Source organism: Uloborus diversus, chromosome 6 (genome assembly GCF_026930045.1).
Source record: "Uloborus diversus isolate 005 chromosome 6, Udiv.v.3.1, whole genome shotgun sequence".
NCBI lineage: Eukaryota > Metazoa > Arthropoda > Arachnida > Araneae > Uloboridae > Uloborus > Uloborus diversus.
The window spans coordinates 99,826,598-99,850,620 of NC_072736.1; the positions used below are offsets into that span (position 1 = coordinate 99,826,598).

The 24,023-nt window shown below is 34.8% G+C and overlaps 1 protein-coding gene across 1 annotated transcript; it reads right to left on the minus strand.

Moving 5' to 3' along the window:
• Positions 1–18,553: 18,553 nt before the first annotated feature.
• LOC129224886 (uncharacterized) lies at positions 18,554–21,888 on the minus strand. Its single transcript, XM_054859432.1, has 4 exons — positions 21,774–21,888; positions 20,622–20,828; positions 19,197–19,640; positions 18,554–18,795 (listed from the first exon to the last, which is right to left on the minus strand). Exons 1-4 carry the CDS (start codon positions 21,886–21,888, stop codon positions 18,554–18,556), a joined length of 1,008 nt encoding a protein of 335 aa, XP_054715407.1.
• Positions 21,889–24,023: the final 2,135 nt, after the last annotated feature.

Sequence of the window (24,023 nt, forward strand, 5' to 3'; positions counted from 1 at the left end):
GATCTTCATATAAGTAAAAAACATTTGTATTGAAGGCTTATATTTAGCTTATATAATAACTTAATGGCCAAAATCCACAACACACTCCCCTTTCTTCCGCTGGCCATCCCCAATATCTTCGTCTCTCGTCCTGTTACTACACGTCCCTTCCAAAAGTCCTGTTCCAATTCCTATTCAGAGTCACAACTGACTACAACTGTATTTATGTTGAGGACTGCATACTAAGTGCCTTGCTTCCAAAATTCTAATCCAAACTCCTTTTCAGTGGAGCGGCCTAACGCTTTGTTCTGTAAGCACACGAGGATCATCTGATAAGTAATAAATATTTTTCCTTAGGTGAGATTTCTCGTGTGTTAACGGCTTAATGCGTCAGGCCACTCCGCTATAAAGATTATTTCATTGTTTCTGGGAACAATTGAAAAGCGGAAGTGTGTTCAGTTTCAGCGGGTTAAATTTAACCCAACTGGCCGACGTTAAATATGCTCGTGGTCTCAATGTCCTCCAAGTGAAACGATACCTCTGGGGGTGCTAGTATTAGGTAGCTATTAGCTCCTGAACTAGTTCTAAATTCTCATTAACTGTTCGATCCGGTGATGGTGCTGCCATCTATCGGTATATAAAATAATGGAGGCAAGGCACTTAGTATGCAGTCCTCGACATAAATACAGTTGTAGTCAGTTGTGACTTTGAATATGAATAGGAAATTTAACCCAGGCAAGCGGAAGCAAAGTGTGATAATTAATAATAATTAGCTTATATAATAATTTAATGGCCAAAATCCGCAACACACTCCCCTTTCTTCCTCTGGCCACCCCTAATATCTTCATCTCTCGCCCTGTTACCACACATCCCTTCCAAAAGTCTAATCCAAACTCCTTTTCATTTGAGCGGCCTAACGCTTTGTTCCGTCAGCACACGAGGGTCCTCACATAAGTAATGAATATTTTTCCTTATGTGAGACTCCTCGTGTGCTAACGGCACAATGCGCTAGGCCGCTCCGCTATAAAGATTATTTCATTGTTTCTGGCAACAATTGAAAAGCGGAAGTGTGTTCAGTTTCACCGGTCTAAATTTAACCCGGCAACCGGAAGCAAAGTGTGAAAATTATGACAAAAATAAGTACAGAAAAAGTCTTTAATTAATAATTAATAATAATAAAAATCATTTAAAATATCGACTCTTCAAGGACTACACTGCCGTGTGCAGGTGAAGGGCAGTAACGGATTTTTATTTTTGAGCAATCACGATTGCTAATTGTTTTCACTTGACTGTTCTTTATGTTTGGTTCCTTTTTCATTCCCACCGTCCTCTGCCCCCCCCAGGCGCGACTCCTCCCGGTAGTCGCTGCTCCTGGTCGGTGGCGTCCATGTCGTACACACACGCAAGTTCATACACACTCATACACATCCACACATGCACTTCTACACACATGCCAACGCGCATTTACACAGGTCTACGCACACACACAAGCCTACACATACACAACTATGCACACGTAACTGCCCAAGAGGAGGGACAGGAACCGTTTCTAGAAACAAGCGAATGGGGTAGTAACCAATGAGTAGGCTCTTGTCACAACTCGTGGTTGCGAAAAACAAAATTTGAATTCAAAATTTCAGAATTCAAATTAATTTTGAAACTCGAGAAGGTCTTTTTTTTTGTCATCTATTGTACGTTATCTTTACCGTACAAGCTCGCTTATTTGGTTTACGCTGAAAAAAATGCGCAAAAAAAACGTCTAATTCTAACATTTTCCTATTGTTAATATTGAATTCACCACACATTTCTTCAAATACCTCAAAAACTAATTTCTGCAGACACCGTCGTTTACCTACACATGGCAGTACAATATTATCGATGCCACGAAACTAAAAATTGCAATATATTTCCATTTAACAGTTTTGCTTTTTGTCCATATAGCTACCTTTTTTCGTACAGAATGTATTTCTCGTAGCTTCACAGCACTTCTTTTTCCACCTTTCGTCAACTTAATAAAATGTGCAGTAGTTCCAAAGGTCAGTTTATAAAATTTTAAGTAATCATTACGTTACACTTGATTATAATTTTTATCAAGAGTTAAGCAATTGTATGTCGTTAGTACACGATGGATTGTTTATCTACTTCTGGGTAGATCAGAAACATAACATGCATTTAGTCATATGTTTTGTTCACGTGTTATCTGACACATTTTCCTCCATTCTGTGCTTCAAACGTTGCTATTAATTTCAACGCTACGCTATAACGTATCATGCTCGTACACCACACGAAATCACGATGTTTGTCAGCCGTGTGCAATCGTGAATGCAACAGCTGCCGAGAAAATTAACCCCGCACAACCTAGATTAAATTTAGGTTAACCTGCAAAATTATATATCATACAATATGTAATTGGATGTGGATTTATGCTTAGATGCTCATTTCATTGTGACATGCATGAAAATGAAAATATAATACGCACATTTCGATAACTTAGTTGCAAGTGTAAAACATAGTTAAAATAGATAAATGAGTTAATTTTAAGATTTTCCGACTCTTTTCTAAAGTTTAATTTGATTTCAAGTTTAGGCATTTTTTGAATGATTAAAGCGGAGATTTTTTTTAGAGCTTAGTATTTTATCAGTACCAACGAGCCTTCCCGATTTCTAACTTAAAATGTGAAAATATTCGATTTTTTTATCAAGCTTGTATTAGCTGTTTCTCATGCATAAAGGATTGTAATAAAAAATTGAAATACTTTTCTTTTTTTACTTCCTTTTACAAAAAAGGAAGTATTGTATTCGCGAAAAAAATTTCACTTAAAATTCGGCTTTAATTTCCATTTTTCTCACCCCCCCAATGAATGTTGAGTTTTTTTTTTTTTTTTTTTTTGACCTGACCACACGTAGATATATGCCTAGGAACCTATAGGCACCCGAAATATAAATTTTGACGACCCCCGAGGTAATTACAACGAATTTTCTCGTGACGTCCGTATGTATGTGCGTATGTGCGTTTGTGTGTATGTATCTCGCTTAACTCAAAAACGGTACGTCCTAGAAAGTTGAAATTGGGTACGTAGGCTCCTAGTGCGACCTAGTTGTGCACCTTCCCTTTTGGTTGCATTCGGATGTTCCTAAGGGGGTCTTTTGCCCCTTTTTGGGGGGAAATCATTGTTAATTTCCATGTAAACTCAAGTGGTGTTATAATTTGATGGACACTTGGCAATATATCGCCAGTTTTTTGGTCGCCAAGTTTTATCGCCAACTTGGCAACAAATTTGGCGATTTAATTTATTTTTTTTTAATTTTAAATTTGGTTTCAATTTGGCCACTGTTGGTGATATTTAGAGAGTAAACAATTGAATCACATTAAAATTACCAATCATGGGGAAATGACATTAAATTGGAGTAAAAGGAAGTCATGTGATGCACACATCAGCTCGTTTTTTTTTTTTTTAATTTCAAGTGAATTGAGTCACAAAGTGTTAACAAATGTTCTTACATTCGTGAAACAAATGACTTGATTTTTTTTCCTTTTTCAGAAATTGATATTTGATCTTTTTTGGAAATAATAAATATTCCAGAGATACCTAATTTAGAAGTATTACGTCCATAATTACGCTTGCTCAAATTTTTATTGATTATTTCTAATTGCTCATTATGCTAAATTGTATGCTTTAACAAAGGTTGGAGTGGTTGGTATTGAATTACGGCGTGTTGTCTCAAATGCTGATACTGCTTCCTAGTCTAGAAAATATTGAATCTCGGGTTTTCTTCAGTTGGAAATCAATATTTATTTTCTAGCTGAAAATTATTCCAAATTTGTTCCGAAATATACACAGATTCGTGCAAACACCATTTTGGTTTCTTCCTTGTGGCTTTATTGTTTACAAATCTTCTTCTCAAGCGTTCTAAGATCAGCCACATGAAAAGTCTTTGTAAATTTCTATTTATTTACGTAAAATTTAAAAGTTAGTTAATCATATACAATTTCTTTTACAAAAAAGTACCTTCTTTCACTATAGTTGAGTTTCTTGGTTGGATGGCGTTGGAAATTCACTCCACATCTCTCACCAAAACCGAGAAGGTCTGAGAAAATGAACATAGGAAATTGGAGAGAAATTCATCATTCATTATTTGTAAATATACAGGTTAACCAAATGTCCTTTTAATTTTCTACTACGGGCAAAGCCGTGCGGTACTGCTAGTCTGGAATAACATTGATTTTGATTTTTCATGTATTTTATACATAGATTAGTATTAATGTCGTTAATTTTAAATATTTTTTTCTTGTTACATAAGTTTGGTGATGTTACCTCAAGTGAGGCAATTAACCTGATGGAGTGGGGGAATTGCCTGACTGTCAATGTGATTTGCCCGGACGCTGCAATTTTTATTTTTTTATACATATTTTTTCAATTAATTAATTTATTTATTTATTTATTTATTGGTGATGATAAAAGTTAAATTCCATCTCTACCTACATTAAGAGAGGGATGAAGTATTATTTTTTATTTTTCGTTAACATAAAGTTTTCAAAAAAAAAAACTGTTCTGCTTAGATGGGGCGTGATATCTCGACTTACTTTATCTTTATTGATTTATATATCTTTAATACACGAGAAAAGCTTATTTTCGTACACAAAATGAAAAAACAGCAAAAATACTGTTACTTTTTACCAGGGCTGCGGAGTCGGAAGATAAATGTCCGACTTCGACTCCGACTCCTGGATTTTGAAGCGTCCGACTCCGACTCCGTTTTTTTTTAATTAATTTTTTATTTATTCTTTCAAATCCCTCCCCCCCCAATGGGAAGGGGGGAAAACCCATAAACAGAGATTGAAATATTAATTCACTAGTGGCACCTGCATGGCTTTTCCCGTAGTAGAAAATTAAAAGGTCTTTTGATTCGCCTGTATATTTACAAATAATGTATGATGAATTTCACGCCAATTGACTTGCCCATGTTACGGTTCCACGTTATGATAAGTTGGTAACTTACTCGTCCATCTTATGATAGTTTTGCTCGGGAAAATGTTCTTAAATTTGAATAGAAAAAGAACAAAATCGAATTTTCAAAAAATCGCTTCGAGGTGCACACCCCCATGCTACAAACTAATTCTGTGCCAAATGTCATGAAAATCGGTCGGACGGTCTAGGCGCTATGCGCGTCACAGAGATCCCGACAGACAGACAGAGATCCGGACAGAGAGAGATCCAGACAGAGAGACTTTCAATTTTATTATTAGTAATGATTAACCGACTTCAAAAAGGAGCCGGTGATCAGTTCATACCGATGTTTTTTTTTTGTCCACTCACAGTGTCTGACCTAGTGAACCGATTTTGATGATTTTTTTTAATGGATAGGGGATGACTCAACTTAGGTCCCATTACTTTGTTTCACCTTATTTTTTCTTTAGAAAAAAAGTTATGGGCAAAAAACAGTAAATGTCATGCGATTTTCCTATTAAATGATTAAATATAAAAACCTATTGTTGCGAAACTATGGTGCCATACAACAGTAACCTTAATAGTAATTCTAATGATATACTCAGTAAATTACCGCCCATTAGCCAGGGCTAAAGCAAAAATGCGTGAAATACACCGCCAACTCAGTCATTTCCAGCCGAGGACTGCATTTTCGTGCTTATTAGCACTCATCAGCCGTGTCGATGGATTCGTAATCTTTGCGTCTCTATGTTTAGCTATTTAACATAACCCTCCGATAATAATTAGCGGAGTTATCAATTAAAATATATTAATTATGACTCTTAGATTTCGATATAAAATCCCTATTTTTCGAAGGCTTTCCTCTATTCAAATTATTATTCAGTACTTCATCTCAACTTTCTACAACAATGCTTTTATTAAAATTTATAGTGTGAAGAAAATCATTGAGACGAAAGATCTGTTGCCATTTTTTGTCTCGAATATGAGCAAATAAAATTCTAGGTTTTTTTTTAATGCTTCTCCTGTGTAATCAGGGGACTTAAAATGTTTACTTTTTGGTTATTTTTCCGCAATCTGCCGCAAAATTTTACAGATTTTTTTTTCTTGTTCAACCCTGAGTGTTGAACACGCGTTACTTGACATTACTTTTATTTTCGAGGTGGACCGTGCAAAGCCGGGCGACGCAGCTAGTCTATACCAATAACAGATGATCCGGGGTAAGTAAGGAGATACAGGATTTCATCACAAGTAAATTGTATGCTGTGAAATGTAAATTAGTTAGGGAAAACGTAATGTTTAAATGACTCTAGTTAAATTAACACACAAATGAATTTCACAGATAAATATAGATAAATTTTTAGTTCCAATCGCTTAAAGTGTTAGGCGTGTTTATAGTCTTTTTTTTTTTTAGTATGGAGCATTTTTATGAAAAAAGTAAAGTGAAGTTTCGTGATGGTAACTTCTTACTATTACTGAAATACATTTACACTAAAGAGAATGAAATTTAAAAAAATTGAAAAAACAATGGAACCGACTTTAAAATTACTCTGAAAAGTGAAAAATAATTTTATTCTTTAAACACCATCGATTATACTTTTAAATATAATTTTTGAAGTTGGCATAAAAACGATAGATAAAATCCTTCACACAATCATAAATCAACTGCAACTATAAATTTAACCAGGCCAAGTTTCTTCACTACCACATACATTATGCATTGTAGGACTCGGCGCCGATGGTTCAACAATTTAGCCATCGGCATCGGCATCGGTGGCCGATGCTAACTTGCAGGAAACATCGGTCCATCGGCCTTAAAAGCATCGAAAAGCCGATGGAAGTAGCCGATGTTTTTGAAAAAAAAAAGACCTTTGTTTTACTTTTTAATACAAAGTAAAGGGAGTTATTGTTTTCAAACAAAATTGTTTACTTAAATTTCAGTATGAATTTATATTTTAGTCACCCTTGACAGAGTTTTTAATACTGCATTCAGGAACCGAACACGTTAATTATTGCGTTGTTTCTTGCGGCTGGATGTACGTATATATCTCTCATAAGTCATAACTAAAAAATTTTAAATCATTGCGATAATATTTCCGATCATTTCCATACAATTACTAGTATGTTGTGGCCATCACGAAACTTTCTTCTATATTTTTCTTTTTTTTTTTTCTGATCCCTCCCCATGCTTGACGAGGAAGCAATATTCCCAACAAAAACAAAATGACACATGCAAAAACTTGACGACTATCCCAATGTCTGAATTATTGCAAAAGCAAACCAAAGAGCGAAAATTGAAAGTTATTTTAAAAGCCTTGCTTGAATGAATTACAAATATTTTATTTGTTAACAAACATAAGATGGCAACAGTTCAAAATTTTAAATCATCTTATACATATAAAATCTGAGTATCTATCTATCTATCTATCTATCTATCTATGTCCAAGCTTCTTCTCCCGAACGACAGTGAACTGACCATCGAACCAGGTATCGATGGATTCGTCATCTTCCCGTCTTCATGTTTGGCTATTTAACATAATCCTCCGATAATAATTAGCGGAGATATCAATTAAAAACTATTAATTATGACTCTTAGATTTCAAAATGAAATCCATATTTTTCGAAGGCTTTCCTCCATTCAAATTATTATTCAGTGCTTCAACTCAACTTTCCGGATGAACGCTTTTATTAAAATTTACAGCGTGAAGAAAATCATTGAGATGAAAGATCTGTTGCCATTTCTTTTTCTCGAATATAAAGAAATAAAATTAGGCTTTTGTTTTAAGGCTTTTCCTGTAATCAGGGTGTTTAAGTTGTTTACTTTTCGATTATTTTGCCGTAATCTGCAGCAAAATTTTGCTGTTTTTTTTTTTTTTTTTTTGTTCAAGCCTGATTGTTAAATACGCGTCACATGACATAACTTTCATTTTCGAGGAGGACCGTGCACGTCGTAAAGTAAATGAGTGATTTACATGCAGTTTATTTTTAGTTACCTAACCTTAGTTAAACCTTGCTTTACGCGCATTTATTTATTCCTTAACGCGTTAGAAACTAGTGTCAGTGTACTACAAAAGCATCAACTGGACTGCTCTTACATTTTTTAGGTAGCCCGTGCAACGCCGGGCACGCAGCTAGTTGAGATAATATTTCCTATCATTTCCATACAATTAAAATCACGAGAAATACGCAGACGACAATCTATTACGATTTATCTTTCTTATTGTTGCATTAATAAAAATATTTTTATTCGCAAAAAAAAAAAAAAAAATCAACACCTCTTGGAGCGATCGGCGTCAAAATAGAACCAAAGCCTGTTTACATATGGATTCACATATATTCCAAATTTCAACCAGAACGTAGCATTACTTCTTGAGATAGGGCACTCAAAATGGAAAAAAAGAACGGGTGATTGCGCTACCCCCCTTTTAGCTGTTGACACAAAAATAAAATCAGTTCTTATACCCACTAAGGGCTACTTGCCGATAAATTTTTCTTTCATTCCGTTCATTATTTCTTGAGATACAGCAGTCACAATTGACGACAAAAAACGTTCTACAGCTCAACCCCCGTTTGCGTTATTGACACCAAAATTGAATCAGCACCTGTTCCTGTTAATACCAACATATGGACCAAATTTTGTTTGATTCCGCCAGTAACTTCCTGAGGAATAGCAAGCACGCGTAACTCGAAAAACGTCCCATTGCTCCACCCCCCTTGGAGGAATTCGCGCCAAAAACTAATGGGCACAAGTTCACATAGGGGCACATATGTGTACTAAATTTCGTTGGATTTCATGCGGTAGTTTTTGTTGTAGAGCGGCCACAAAAAACTGGTCACACACAGACGTGACACACATACATACACACACACACACACACACACATACATACATACACACACACACACAGACAGACAGACATTTTCTAAAAATGGTCGAAATGGACTCAGCACACCTCAAAACGTTCGAATCCGTCAAAATTCGAAATTCGAAAATTTGCACGAATCCAATACTTTCTTCTATATATTAGATATAGAAGAAAGTAAAAATGGTAAGCTGTAGAAGGCTAAATTTTCGCCTGTGGGCAGTGCGCACGTTCCAGTTGTGACCTTCCCTTTTTGTTTTCGATCGGATGTTCTAAAAAGCCTATTAACTGATTTTTTGTGGCTATTAATTACATATTTCAATGCAAAGCTAATATAGTGTCTCAGACTGACGATCATTTAGTGATATATTGCAGAATTGGAGACTATGGAAACAAATATGAGATGGCGAAACCGGTTTTGTTTCATTTTGTTCGATTCCCGTTGAACCGACGGTAATTTTTAATTTTTCAATGTTTGTAATATGAATCACAGTAATGCAGTCTTTTCTGTATCGCTTCGGTGGAGCTACAAGTTTTGGGCCCGTTGAAATATATTTTGGGGCCGTATTTCTCTAACACAGAAGTTGTAAAAAATTTATCAAAAGCATTTTTGTAACTCCTACGGTGCCCCTATGGTTATGGGGCTTTTCGCGCAATTGCAACATTTGCTACATTTTAAATCCGCCACTCCACGTCAAAACAAACTCGGGTGCAAGTTTTAAAAGGGTTTTTCTGCTCAATGTTTATGATTATTTTGAACTCTATTTTTTACGACTATTTTTTGTATTTCCGAGAACAATTACGTGCTCCTCCTCCCACTCCCTCAATTTCTGAAATTAAACTAAAGTTGTACTTCTGAGTTGTTTAAAACTAACACCATTCGTAAAATTAGAGCTTTTTTTTCAAGTTTTATCTATTGTTTAGGAAGAATTTAGAGCATTAATTAGAAATTGATTAAAGACGTTTTGAATGGTGACATAATTCGGAAAACAAAGGGATTTTGAATTTTTTTTTTTCAGAAGCGCTGAAGTAGATTCAGAAACTCTTCCGAGGCGTGGTGGTAGCGGTTCTGTACTAAAAAAAATTAAGCCGAAATTGGGGCCGAAGTTTAACATTGTGAGTTACTCCAAAATCAGAGGGTGACCCTCTAGTCCGCCCTCGTCGTTTCAAGCATTTCTTAAATATTTAGCGATTATTTATTTTGGTCAAGAAATGTCATTTTGCGTATTTTTTATACTTGTTTCACCTATATTTTGTAATGCGTCACCTTTTTTTGCATCATTAATAGCGATCGATTTTTTTTCTGTTGTAACTATTTTTATGTATTTATATAAAATCAATGAAAAAGTTATTTTCGTTTTCATCATATGTTTAATAATATGTTATAGAAAAGTTTCAAGGATTTTCTACTATGCAATTTTTTAAATTTCAGAAAATTATTGTTAAATTGAAAAATTTAATTTGAACGTGTTTGTAATGCTTCATAAAAGATTAATCAATCAAATTGTTCAATATTACGTATGCAAACATCAAATCAAGTAGTATATATATGTATTCAGTTATTAACTTGGTGTAAATATTGAGTTTGTTTATTGTAGCTGCGTTTTAAGAACCTCGCTCATTTCATGGCTATTTCTTTTTTCCGCAACATGTTGGCATTTTTCATAAAATGTATAACAGTTATGTCACTGTTATACATTTTATGAAAAATGCCAACTTTTTTATTCATAAATTTTAAATAAGTATAAAAATATTCCTATTATGATTTAATATTGTAATTTATCTGTTACCTTTTTTTGTTTAACTTGATGACTAAAATATGTCTACGTGCAATCTTTCCACTTTAATAGCGTAATTTGTTGACGGTTTCATCGTTTTTTTTTTTTTTTTGAATGATTAAATGACATAGTTTAATGCTTTTTAACTATGTTTAGTTTATCTAAATCCAAACATTATTACAATATTATTGAAATCTTAGTTATATGTACAATTTAAAAAAAAAAATTATTGGTTATTAAACAGTCTCTTGGTTTTCCTCCATTTTTTTTTTTTTTTTTTTTTTTTTTTTGGCTGTTGTTCTTTGTTTTCCATCATACAGCAGTCAAAAAAGGAGAAGCATAACTACACCCTATACAGATTGTACGTAGTAGGATCCAAAAGCTCGAGGAACAAGCTGTATAAAACCTTACCCAGAATAGTTCACATGACCGAAGCACATCCACCTACAAAAGGTCATCTTGAATGACTATGTACTCCTGCCAGTGTTCATATAACTTTTGGAAAAACTCCTGGAAGCCATTTTTCGCTACCTTCTGTGATGCAGCTTTATCTTCTCCTGACGAAAGAAAGAGGCGTCCATGCAAATGTTTTTTTTTTTTTTTTTGGTGGGAACAGGTAAAAGTCACACGGATCTAAGTCCGACGAAACGTGATGTTATTGGTTTGTCATATCAGAGTATTGACCAATCGAACCGTGCATCCTCAACATGAAAGTCGCCAAGTCGCCTTCTTCCCCACGATGAAGTCAAAGCAGCAGCGAAAGAGGCCTTACAGGAGGTTGCGATAAATGTCTTCCAGGAGTCCTTCTAAAAGCTATACGATCGGTGGCAGAAGTGCATAATCGTTCAAGGTGACTATTTTGTAGATAGATTCACGGTAAATTTTTATACAACTTGTCCTCGAACTTTTAGATCATACTACCTACGTATGAGTTTTCAACTTACTGTGTCATAACGTTTTTGAGTGACGTAAGTTTACGCGCATGAAAACATCACAAGAGAATTTGCGATAATTAACTAAGGAGGCTTTCAAAATGGATATTTCGGTCATCTATATGTTCTTAGGTACATATGCATGTAAATATGTTTGTGAAGTTTAAATTGGATGATCATAAAATAAAAATTTAGGTCGAAATCTGATTTTTTTTTTTGGGGGGGGGGGGATTACAATTCCTTATTCGTAGAAAGGAAGTAAAGTGAAATGAATCAATGATCCTTTAAATCCCTGACAATCTTATTAATTTATTTCTGTTAGATTTTTTTTTTTTTTTTTTTTTTTTTTTTTTTTTGCCATCAGCCAACAGCATCGGCCATCGGCAATCGGCCATTTGGAGGAAAACAATCGGCCATCGGCCATCTTTGAACAATTGGCCAACAATCGGCATCGGCCCATCGGCCAAAAAATGCCATCGGTCGAGCCCTAATGCATTGATGACAGCATATTTAAGCAACGATATAAATGTCTCGTTCCTAACTTTGGATGATTTTCTGGAAAAAAATATGAGCAAAGCATGGTTACAATGGATTTTACTTTTTATTTTTCTTTTATTTATTTATTTTTTTAATTTTTTTTTCAATTTATTTTTTTTTAAATTTATTTTATTTGTTTTATTTATTTTTTTATTTATTTTTTTATTTTTTTTTACTTTTTTGCGCCAACTTGAAAAATGACGTTTAAAAGTATTATCGAAGGTGTTTAAATAATAAAATTATTTTTCATTTCTTAGAGCAATTTTAGAGTCGGTCCCCTCCTCTTTTTTTTTTTCATTTTTTTTTTTTTAATTTTTATAAATTTTTTGCGTTGTATTTATTGTAAACCAAAGATTCATACAACGTTAGAAATTCAATTTGAAAATCAGATTATCCAATAGTTGCGATTTCTAAAGTGAGATTACTGAAAAATCCCATTTAAAAAAATAATAAAAGGAGTAATTTGCTCCCTTTTAATGTTTAACAAATAGATGTTGATCAAATCCTGTGCATTCAGTTTTTGAAAGCGGTAACTTGAGGGGGAAAAAAACTTTTTTGCTAAGTCGAAACACTTTTCTTGAGAGGGAGCGGTCGCCCCCCCCCCCCTCCCGGGTGAAACCCATCTGGTGGGTAACACCTCAACTTAATTTCAGAGTTTATAAAAATTAAAATACTTTAATTCTGAAAAATTTAAACAATAATAAATCCTAAATTTCATCTTTAAAATGTCTACCAAAATATTGCACTATATTGCAGAGAGAGGTTGGGTACATGTATGTCTGGAGCAATTTTATACAAAATGCGGCGGTACACAGCTTTGTACGAATAGCTTTTACTATACATACATTTCTTGGCTCAATTTTTAAGTGTCATTTTATCGGCAGATTTAGAATTAAATCTTTTTTTTTTCGGATTAACTACAATTATTGAGTGTTGTAACCAATAAATTATGTACTGATTTTATTTTGTACTTTTTAGTGGTGACCAAGCTTTCTTAGATGAAGTCTTTAGATTTAAAAAAAAAAACATTTATATTTAATTGGATCTTTTGGACTTGCGCTTTCGTGCTAATACTTGTTTGAATTTATCAAGCACCCTCAGAAGTTTCTCGACTTGCTCAAGCGATATATACATTCCTTTTACTACCCCTATATGAAAAAAATCGACGCACCAAGAAGGAGTGGTCCGATTGAGACAAAAATTGGTGGATAGGTAGACAATGCACAGAATAGTAAATGATTAAATTCTCAGAACAATTGAATACTTTTTGTCAGAGTTAGAGAAAATAGTTCAATAAGGTGTTGACCAGCCTCTAGCCTGGATATAAGCTGAAGCACGACTTGGCAAAGACCGATAAGACTCCCGGAGGATGTCCTGCGATATTTCCGGCCAAACTCGCTCCAATTGTCGGACGAGGTTATCAACATTCCTTGCCAGATGCAAGCGCCATCCCATCATATCCCAGACATGCTTGATGGGAGAGAGAGCTGGCGATCTGGCAGCCAACGGAAGAGTTTGACAAGCTGGCAGACAGTTCATAGCAACAAGTGACGTATGTTATCTGGCACTGTCCTGCTGAAAGCCAGCCGAGGGTGCTGCAAATGGGACGGCAGGAAAACAGGTCTTAGGATGTCGTCGACGTACCGCTTTGCAGTAAGTGTGCCTCTAATTGCGACCAAGGGGGTCCAGCTATCCAAGGAAATGGCACCCCAGACCATAATGCCTTGTTGGGGGCCAGTCTGGCGTGCAAAAGTGAAGCCAGGATCTCACTTTTCCCCGGGTGTCTCCAAAGACGTCTTCGATGATCGTCATGACACAGTTGGAAGCGGGATTCGTCGCTATAGACTATACGTTCCCCAGTCGGTATCATTCCAACCTGATCGAACCATGCACCACTATAATCTGGCTTGGCAGTGTGTAGGCGTCAATGGCAGGTGGCGTAACGGTCGGCGCGAACGTAGATTTCGCTGTCTCAACCGTCTGAAAATGGTCATGATGAACACTGATGTTTGGGTTGAACGTCTGATCGTTCATAAAGATGAAGAAAGCGCTGTGACGGCTGATCGGACAATCACTCCGTCATCACGATCTGTTGTGACCCTTGGTCGACCGCTACCATCCTGACGCTAACCTCGGCCATTTTCCACCCATCCTTGCCAGCATCTTTGAATCACCACATCGCTTCGGCTCAAATGACGAGCGATTCTCCGATTTGATTAACCGGCCTCTTTCAATACAATGATACAAACTCTTTTAACTCTGACAGTTGCTCGTAATGAACACAAACCACGCGGCGAGGCATTTTTAAGTTCTTGAAAGGTAATATGAATCGCAATCAAACCGAAAATTTTAACAACTGTTGAAAAACTGCTCTTTATATAGATCTGGTGGATGCGCAGTTTCGATGCGCTGGAGATCAAACTAATCTTTCATTGGACACCAAATTTTAATCATTTGCATATCTGATCAAAACACGCATGCATACAAAATTTCAAAGCAAGCGGATGATTGCTTCTTGGTGCGTCGATTTTTTTGTTATAGAGTGTATTTTATAACTGAGAAAGAGGTAAAAAAATATATTATTATTTTTATTTGAAAGTGATTACTTGGAAAATGTTACGCAACAAAACTGTTTGCTGACAGTTGCTGTCAGTTAAGTTAAGTTAAAAAATAAGGAAACATAGGTAGCTCTTACAGAAAGTTCTATAAACAATCAAGCCAGTTGGATGAAACAAGAACAGTTACTTTCTTATTAGTAGGCCGTTATACATGCAATCAAATACAGTGGTAGTCAGTTTCTAAAAAAATGCAAGGGGAGTAAGTGAAAATTAAAGGAAAAAAACCCGGAGTCAGAGTCGGAGTCGACATGTTTTCGAGCGACTCCAACTCCTTTATCCCAAAATCCGTCTGACTCCGATTCCACAGTCCTGCTTTTTACAACTTCTCAGAAAAGTTACTTTTAAAATGAATTAGTCAGATTGAAATATTTATTAAAGTTAAAGTAAATCAGAGAAACGGAAAACCCATCCCAAAATGAATGACTTTTAAGTAAACGAATTCATTAAAATAGTTATACTAATTATGCTTTAATTATTTGGGATCAAAGAAGCTCTTTTAGTAAAATGTCACTAGGTTATTAAAGAAAAACTTCTTTGTTTTTCTTTAATTAGGTAAGATTAAAGAAAACTTAATAAACTAAAGCTAAAGTAAACAGCTTAATGAGTTATAATTGGGCAGGGCTTTTAAGCAACTTATTAAGAATTTAATATTGTGCTTAAGCCTTAAAACCTACGCAAATTTTCAAAAGTATTTTCACTAATGCGTTTTACTGATTTCAAAAAATTCTTACTAAAAAGGCATTTATTACCAAGCATAGGTTTTTTTATTATGTGTTTTTGTACATTCTGTATTTTTATATTCATATACTGAAATACTTACTGGATAATTCATTCTTTCCCTTTTTCAATCACAAAAGTCTGCGACAAAACTAAAATGTTAGATTTAGAAAGACCTTCTAGAAAAATTTCTAAAAATAGCTTCTGGACCATGATTTTCGAATTCTTAACCCTTAACACTTATTTTCTTTTTTGAAAAAAAAATTTAAAATGCGTTCATTGGATTTAAACTTCTGTTCAAATAATAAGAAAAATGCTGCAAAAAATCATAATTTAATTGAAGATGGTTTAGGATTAAGCAAACGCTTGACAATATCGGGCTTTACCTAAAAAGACAACAAATAACTGCCATCAAACGACCCCAAAACATTGATAAAAATTAAAAGTTTTATATGGTGGGCTGGGGGGTCAAATTTGTTCAAACAAATTGTGAAACATTTATGAACTAACCCAATCTCAAAGTCTTTTGAAGCGAAACTTATGGTTTCTTTTTTTTCCTTTCTTTTCTTTTTTTCTTTCTTTTTTTTTATTTATTTATTTTATTTATTTATTTATTTTTTTTTTTTGAATGATTTGATTCGATTTCCTTTTATTTTTTGTATTACGTCATTTTAAGCCGCTCCCTATTGTAGAGTTGTATGTTTGCTTTGGAAGGGGAAACATCATCTGTTCGTTGAGGCGCGTGCCCTTTTATTTTGATATGTTTTGATATTAATTAGCTTTAGACTAAATTAATAAATTTATTTTAACCTTAATGGCCTAACTTCCTTGCCCGTTTGAATCCACATTCGTTTTCATCTTTACTGTACCTGTATTTTGGTCGGACCTATTCTGTAGATGCAATGATTAGATGCTCCCCGATAAGAGGTCACTGTGACCTTCCAAAAATTTCCTTATTCGGCAAATTTGTCTGACGATTCGGCAAAATTATCATCATTCGGCAACACTTGGAGTTCGCCTCAGCAAATTTAGAATTTCTGCCCTGCCAAAAGTTAAGTTCTAGGCGCCCCTGGCTATGATACACAATTTTAAGTTCCCTTGCTTCTTGGTTTAAAAAAAATAGAATTCTTTTTATGCATTATTTACTAAATAGTACATTTAAAATCTTAATATAACCAAGTGAATAAAAAAAACTATTCCGGTGTTTTTCATGTTTTTTTCTCAAATCTTCTTCATTGCATTTAAAGAAACAGAAAAAACCTTGGTATGTTATCTTCTCATTGATTGAAAATTTCCATTTTGTGCTTCATTGAACTGTAGATGCGAGTCCACCACCACTGCTAATTGAATTTAAAGAAAAACTACTTTACTGCTTCAGGCATTTTTTTCCCAAAAGCCGTTAGGCTCTAAAGACAGATATTTTAACTCTCTTTAAGGAATCGGAAGCTTCAAGTCTTTTATATTGTCGGTAAAATTTTCCCTTACTATCTTTCTCTCATTTCTTTTATTCAACTCCTTGTTTTTTATTCCGATAATCTTATTTGGGGTTGATATTTTATCAGTTCCTTCGCATTAAAGCAGTGATTAAGTCCAATGTTTATTTTGGACGTTTCTCTCAGCCTTCTTATTAAAAGTATTAAAGCTTGCAAAGTCAAGTCCTGAAGTGTTAAATGTACCTGTCTTAGTTATCACACACCGGCAAAACTAATGGCATATATCATAAGAAACAGGTTTGAGAAAAACCAAGGTTTTGTAAGATTTTTTTTTTCTTTTGAAACTGATTTATTGTCAAACAACATAATATACACGAAAAAAATGGTAATAGTAACTGTGCCGGGTAGTTTTTGTAGCATTTAATAATTAACAATGTACAGGTAGTTATCAAAATAATAGAAACACTCTGTGACAAGTGTGTATTGGGAATCGCTACTCTGCCGTAAATGTTCTGTTAATAAAGGTGCCTTACGACTCTAATCACTCACACTGGTGAATCCAGATGGTGATTGAGTTCTGTTGGTCACTTTGGATGCTATTGTTCGATTTGTAGACAGTAAAATTCACTTTAATACCCGTCGGTTTCTTTCACTAAGCTTCTCTTTTATTTTACTATTTTTCTTTGCCAAGCTTGTCTTACCAAGCTATGTGTATGCTGTCAGGACTTTAGATACTGTACCTCTAGAAACGCTAAAAAGTTGAGATGTTTCCGTTACACTTGCTCCAACTAGACGCTGATAAATTTTACATAACCTAATGACTTTAAGTAACATATTAAGGTTATGTATCTACTTAGCAGAGTAAACTGTGAACTATAAAGATGAAAAGGCGAAGATATTATTAGCGAAACTTTATTCCAACTTACTAGATGATCGCCATTGTAAAAGTTCAAAAACTACTTAGTGTTGCCAAACAATAATAAAGAAATATATATAAACAATAATACAACTTTAACACTTTCCCTTATTATTGTTTAGTGTTCCTGAATTTAATTTAGCAGTTCTTAATTCTAAATCAGTCCTATTTTGTTGCACAGATTTAGAATCCTAGGGCCGTAAAGTGGCTTAGTAAAAAGGTCAGCTAACTGTAGTTCAGTAGGAACTCGCTTTACAGTAATTTCTTCATTCGTTACCATTTCTCTCACAAAGAAATGTCTAATACGAATGTGCTTTGTTCTCTTGTGGAATTCTCCTTGATTCTGAGATAATTTGACTGCTGCCTCGTTATCCACTTTAAGTTCTGGTACCTGCTTTAAATTTGTTATTTCCTTGAACAATCTCTTAAGCCAAACTAATTCTCTGGCTGCTTCACTAGCTGCAACTATCTCCGCTTCTGTAGTGGAAATTGCTTCAGTCGACTGTCTTTGACTGCACCATGATATTGCTCCACCAGCGTAAATACAAACAACACCTGTTGCTGAACGCCCTGTTGTGGTGTCTCCTCCATGGTCGGCATCACTATAGCTTTCTATAATGCCTTTCTTGTATCCTGATTTGTAAACTAATCCTTTGTCTAAAGTTCCTTTCAAGTATCTGAATATTCTTTTGACTCTTTGCCAGTCTTCTTTACTTGGGCTTTCTAAAGCTCTGGAAGCTACTCCTACTGCATAAGCTATGTCAGGTCGAGTTCCTGTCATGATATACATTAGTGCTTCCACCGCTTGTCTATAGGGAAATGTTGTCTCAGTACTCTATACTTTCCCTGATTGAATACTGTCTTTGATAATGGGTGTAGACACAGGATTACAATCACTCATGCCGAATCTTTCAAGAACTTTCTTCGTGTAGGCTGTTTGAGATAACTTTATAGAATCATCTTCCTGACGATGAATCTCAAACCCTAAGTAGTATTCAGCAGGTTTTGTTGTAATTTTAAATTCTTTCTTCAGATCTCCAAGAAAATTTTCTAAGTGTTTTTTACTTGTTGACGCAACTAAACCATCATCAACATACAGAACTAACATAAGTAATTCCCTATTGCTTCTTCTAATAAACAAGCATGGATCTGCTTCACTTCTTACAAAACCAATTTTACGCAAATATTCTCCAAAACACTGGTTCCAGCACCTTGGCGCTTGTTTCAGACCATAAAGACTTTTCTTTAAGTGGCATACTCTGTCAGTACCATCTTCATAGCCTTCAGGTTGACACATGAAAATATCTTCTTCTAACTTGCCATACAAAAAAGCTGTTGAGACATCAAATTGTACTAAACTCATATTTTCACTTGCTGCTATACTAAGTAAAGTTCTTATGGTGCTTGTTCTTGCAACTGGACTGAAGGTCTCTTGAAAGTGAATTCCTTTCCGTTGAGCGTAGCCTTTTATTACTAACCTTGCTTTGTACCATCAATACGACCATCTGGATTTCTTTTTATTTTGTAAACCCACTTGCATGGTATCGGCTTGACTCCTTTAGGTAGTTTACATAACTTCCATGTCTGATTATCTTTCAGAGAAGTCATTTCACTGTCCATGGCCTTTTTCCAGTTGTTCACTTCAGAACTTTCTATAGCCTCTCGATATGTTTCTGGATATTTTTCATCATAGACGAAGGATTCAATTTCCATGATGTATTCTTCAAATCGCTTTGGTTTCTTTATCTGAGAACGATCTCTTAGATTCATACCATGTGAAGACTTAAGTTCATCCTCTTTATCTGTACTTTCAGCTTCGGTATCGGACATGTTAATACTTTCCTCTCTTAATTCTTCTTCCTCCTCTTCACCTGTTTCTTGATCTGGTGGATGATTTATTGAATCTGAATTTTCCTGTAAGACTGTAATATGTTTTTCACACTCTTTCATTTTCTCATGAAAAATCACATCTCTTGACAGGATTACTTTTCTTTCTTCTTCTATCCAAATTCTATAGCGTTCATCCCCATTATAACCAATCAGAAAACCTTTTACAGCTTTCCGATCCATTTTCTTTCTTTTCTGTACCGGCACATGAGCATAACAAAGTGAGCCGATTATGCGCATGTGTTTTATCCTTGGCCTTTTTCCAAACCATAATTCATGTGGACTAACGTTTTCCACGGATGAAATTCCAGTCCTGTTTAAAATGTATGCAGCTGTATTAACAAGCTCTGCCCATAAAAATGCTGGAAATTCGATTTCTTGGTTGGAATACTTTAGCGTTCTGGCCATTTCTACAATTGTTCTGTTTTCTCTTTCGCTCGTTCCATTTTGTTCAGGTGTATATGGTGCTGTGAGTCTCTGAATAATTCCTTTCATCTGAAGAAATTCTCGAACTTCTTAGTTGTCGAACTCACCTCCATTGTCACTAAGGATTTCTCTAATTGAATGTCCCAAATTTTCAGCATGAGCTATGAACGATTTTAGAGAAAACACGACATCCGACTTATGTTTCAGAAAGAAAACATACCGCTACTTAGAATAATGATCTTTGAACACAACAAAATACTTATACTTTCTGTGTGACTCTTCGAATGGTCCACAGACGTCAGTCGACACAAGTTTACCAACTCTTGTAGCTTTTGGTTTAGTGCCGAACCTTAAACGATGTGCTTTACCATATATGCAAGGCTCGCATGGCTCTTTATCAATATTCACTTTGATATTAAATTCATTTTTGAGCATATTCCTAACGTGACGCTTGTCTTGATGTCCCCATCGACTGTGATATAATTGCAGTAAGGAACTTTTACCGCTATACGTATCTGCAATTTGAACTTCGATTTCTTTTTCTGGAAGTATTGGCTCTAGAGCAGCCCTGTAGAGAGTTCCACATATACTTCGAGTGCCATACAGCTTCACTTCATTGTTGATCTTCAACCAGCATTCAGTAGGAGTAGAAGTAAACTCACTATTCTGATTTCTATCCTGAGCGGCTAACACTGAAAACAAATTTCTGCTAATTCCAGGAACATACCAGACATCTTTCAACTCAATTACTTCTGTATTTCTTCCAACTGAAGCTTTGACTAGAATGCTTCCTTTCCCTAAAGCTGTCAACACTTCTTTTCCTGCCGCTTTGATAGTATGGGTGCCCGAAGAAGGAAATGTCTCAAAATTGCTAAAATAAATAAATGTGTTAGTAACATGCCTTGTCGCTCCGTTATCTATCCAAAATGTGCTTGTTTCCCTTTCTGATAAGAAACTTTCTTCACAATAGGATGTCATTGCCGTACTTGGCGATGAAATATTCACTTGATTATTATAGGACTTATTCTGGAAGCTCGAGCTTGGCTTAGAAGGTCGGCCATCTGCAATCCATTTGGAACATGACTTCACCCAATGTCCAACGATTTTACAATAATTACAAACATTTTTGTTGCTTAACTTTTTCTTGGCTTGAAATTTCTTCTCATGCGCTTTATTTTTAGACTTGGCGACAACAAGAGCTTCTGCAGCTTTTTCACTTCTTTCATTGTTGTCGGCAAAATTTCACTCAAACATACTTAACTGAGCAGCCAAATCTTCAAAAGGCTTTTCTTCATCTTTTGCAAGAAGCATCCAACTTGATCTGAATGATTTGAAGTTACTTGGCAAAATATGTAGAATTTTGCATACCAGCAACATTTCTGGAAGTTTATTTTCCCCTTTCGCTATGAGCCCGCTATTCAGCTCATTCCACAAACTACTTAATTGTGCAACATGGGTTGAAATGTCATTTCCAAAAATCCAATCAAACTTAAAAAATTCATTGCAGATTTTGAACAGTTGATCCTTTGATGAAGCTTCAAACAACGTTTTCAAAGCTTCCCAAGCTTCAAAAGCTGTCTCTTTGTCCATAATCGTTTGATAAACGGAGTCTGTTACTGTACTTGCGATTATACTCTTGGCATAACTGTTGGCTTTGCGGTATATATTGGCGCATATTTCATACTTCTTGACTTCTGCTGCGTCTGCTGTACTAGGTAATTCTTCAGGTTTCTTTAACTTACCATCAATTACCTCTAATGCTCCTTCGTGATAATCTAATATATCTCTTACTTTCCGTTTCCACATTGGAAAATCTGCTTCTCCAGATAACGGCTTAACAGTTCTTGATAAATCCATCTTTGAACTATTTCTTTTTCGGATTTAACTTAGTCTCTGCTTTTAATCTTTTAAAAACGCAATGAGCTTGCTGGCGCCCATAACCTGATAAATTTTACATAACCTAATGACTTTAAGTAACATATTAAGGTTATGTATCTACTTAGCAGAGTAAACTGTGAACTATAAAGATGAAAAGGCGAAGATATTATTAGCGAAACTTTATTCCAACTTACTAGATGATCGCCATTGTAAAAGTTCAAAAACTACTTAGTGTTGCCAAACAATAATAAAGAAATATATATAAACAATAATACAACTTTAACAGACGCGGTCCAACAATTTGTCCTCTTTTAAAATTTGAGAGCTCCGATATTTTACGCGCTTGAAAATAATCCAACACTTCCAGAAATTCAATTGAGTCGCCATATACTAACACAACACGTACATTGCTATTTATGAAAAAAAAAAAAGATTGCTAACTTTATTCTTTATAACTTACAAGGCACATTCAGAAATGACACTTTTATTCACAGGTGTTTCCATTATTTTGATAACTACCTGTATAGTTGAAAATTATATTTCTTTCAACCAGGAAACCATACGAAGCATAGTTACGAAACAAGTTTAAGTAACACGCAGTGAAAGAGTCTAGTAAAATATGTTTCTAGACGCATATATTATTTGCCCTCGTGACCCCGTTTGAGAAATATTAGGTCTTAATGTCTTCAGAAAAATTAAAAAAAAAGTCGCCAAACTTAGCGATTTTCGATGATAACTGAGAGACATCTTTCAAACGCTTTGTAGACGAATGTTCTGACACATGCAGACGGTGAAGTTTGGTAACTTAAATTTCTCGCCAATTCTATAAAAGTGGCACTTAAAATTTTGGCAGACTTTAACACTAGAATTGCGAAAGGGGTCGTTTTGACCATAATTGAACCTTTGTGTCTAACTGCTCCTCTAAATTTTCATAATAAGCTTAATCCTTCCTTGACTTTTCCTAAATCATTGTGTTGTGTTATAATATAACGTTTTCAAAAAAACAATAATTTTGTTCATAACCAATTCTATAGAGTTATGCCTTAAAGTGGGGATAAGTGTCGTTTTGCACCCTTTGAGGGAAAAAAAGATACTAATACGTTTATCAATGCTGGAACAGAGCAGAAACTGGAAAATGACTCCTCGAATATGTCATTGTTAGAACGTTTAGCATTCAGAATCTTTTTGTGCATAAAAGAGAACATTAGCCGCTGGTTTCTGAAAATCAAATTAAGCAGCGCTGGTTATTCTAAGAGCATTTTAAACCTTTCTTAAATACTTCATTGAATATCCTTGAAATCTCTGAAACCTTTAAAATGAACTGTAATTATTATAAACTAGAAAATCACCCGTTAAGATATGACTGGTGAAAATTGCTTCTACATTTGAACGAAACAATTTCCTGTTTGGTAGAAATTTTAACCCGAACTCCAGTGGATTAACAATAAACTTCAGTAGGTAGCGTTCATTGTTGACCACTTTTTTGTTTCTTCATTCCCCTGAAATGACAGTCTTACCAGTAAAACAGTTAAGTTACCGGATCCAGTTCATTCTTGTCATTGACTAATATATAGATATGAGGATAAGTTTAGTTTTAACAAATTTTTACAAATGTGTAATACTACTTAGATTTCTTTTCTGAAGATCAAAATGACCCACATCGTCGTTCTAGGTGTACAAACATTACTGTAACTCCAATGTTAATCCTAATATCTGTATAACAGGGGCTTAAGGGCAAATAATTGTTGCGTCAAAAAAAAAAAAATTCCTCTCTCAAATGTTACTTAAACTTTTTTCATTGTCATATTCTTCGTATCGTAGCCTGATATGTAGGGAAATTTTAATAATGTGCTGATATTTTTTATTTCATTTATAAACCACTGCACACCACTTTCCTAAACTAACTTTGTGCCTGTATTGCCCTATGAGCAATAAATGTAGGATTTAAAGAAATGAATATTACGGGATTTTTTTCGAATCTTTAAATGTCTTGCTATTCTGGTAAGTGAGATTCTTTATCACATCACTGGTACACGAATATCGTAATAAATAATTTTAAGAATACTTATAACCGTACAGGGAAAAACGTACAAACAGAAAGACTTACTCGTACC

Coding starts and splice junctions, on each gene's coding strand:
- LOC129224886 (XM_054859432.1), bottom strand. CDS start 21,888: ATGGATTTATCAAGAACTGTTAAGCCGTTATCTGGAGAAGCAGATTTT. Junction 20,829..21,773: donor AGCATTAGAGGTAATTGATG/GTAAGTTAAAGA, acceptor TGACAGCTTTAG/GGAAAGGAAGCATTCTAGTC. Junction 18,796..19,196: donor TATTGATGGTACAAAGCAAG/GTTAGTAATAAA, acceptor ATGATGGTTTAG/TTGCGTCAACAAGTAAAAAA.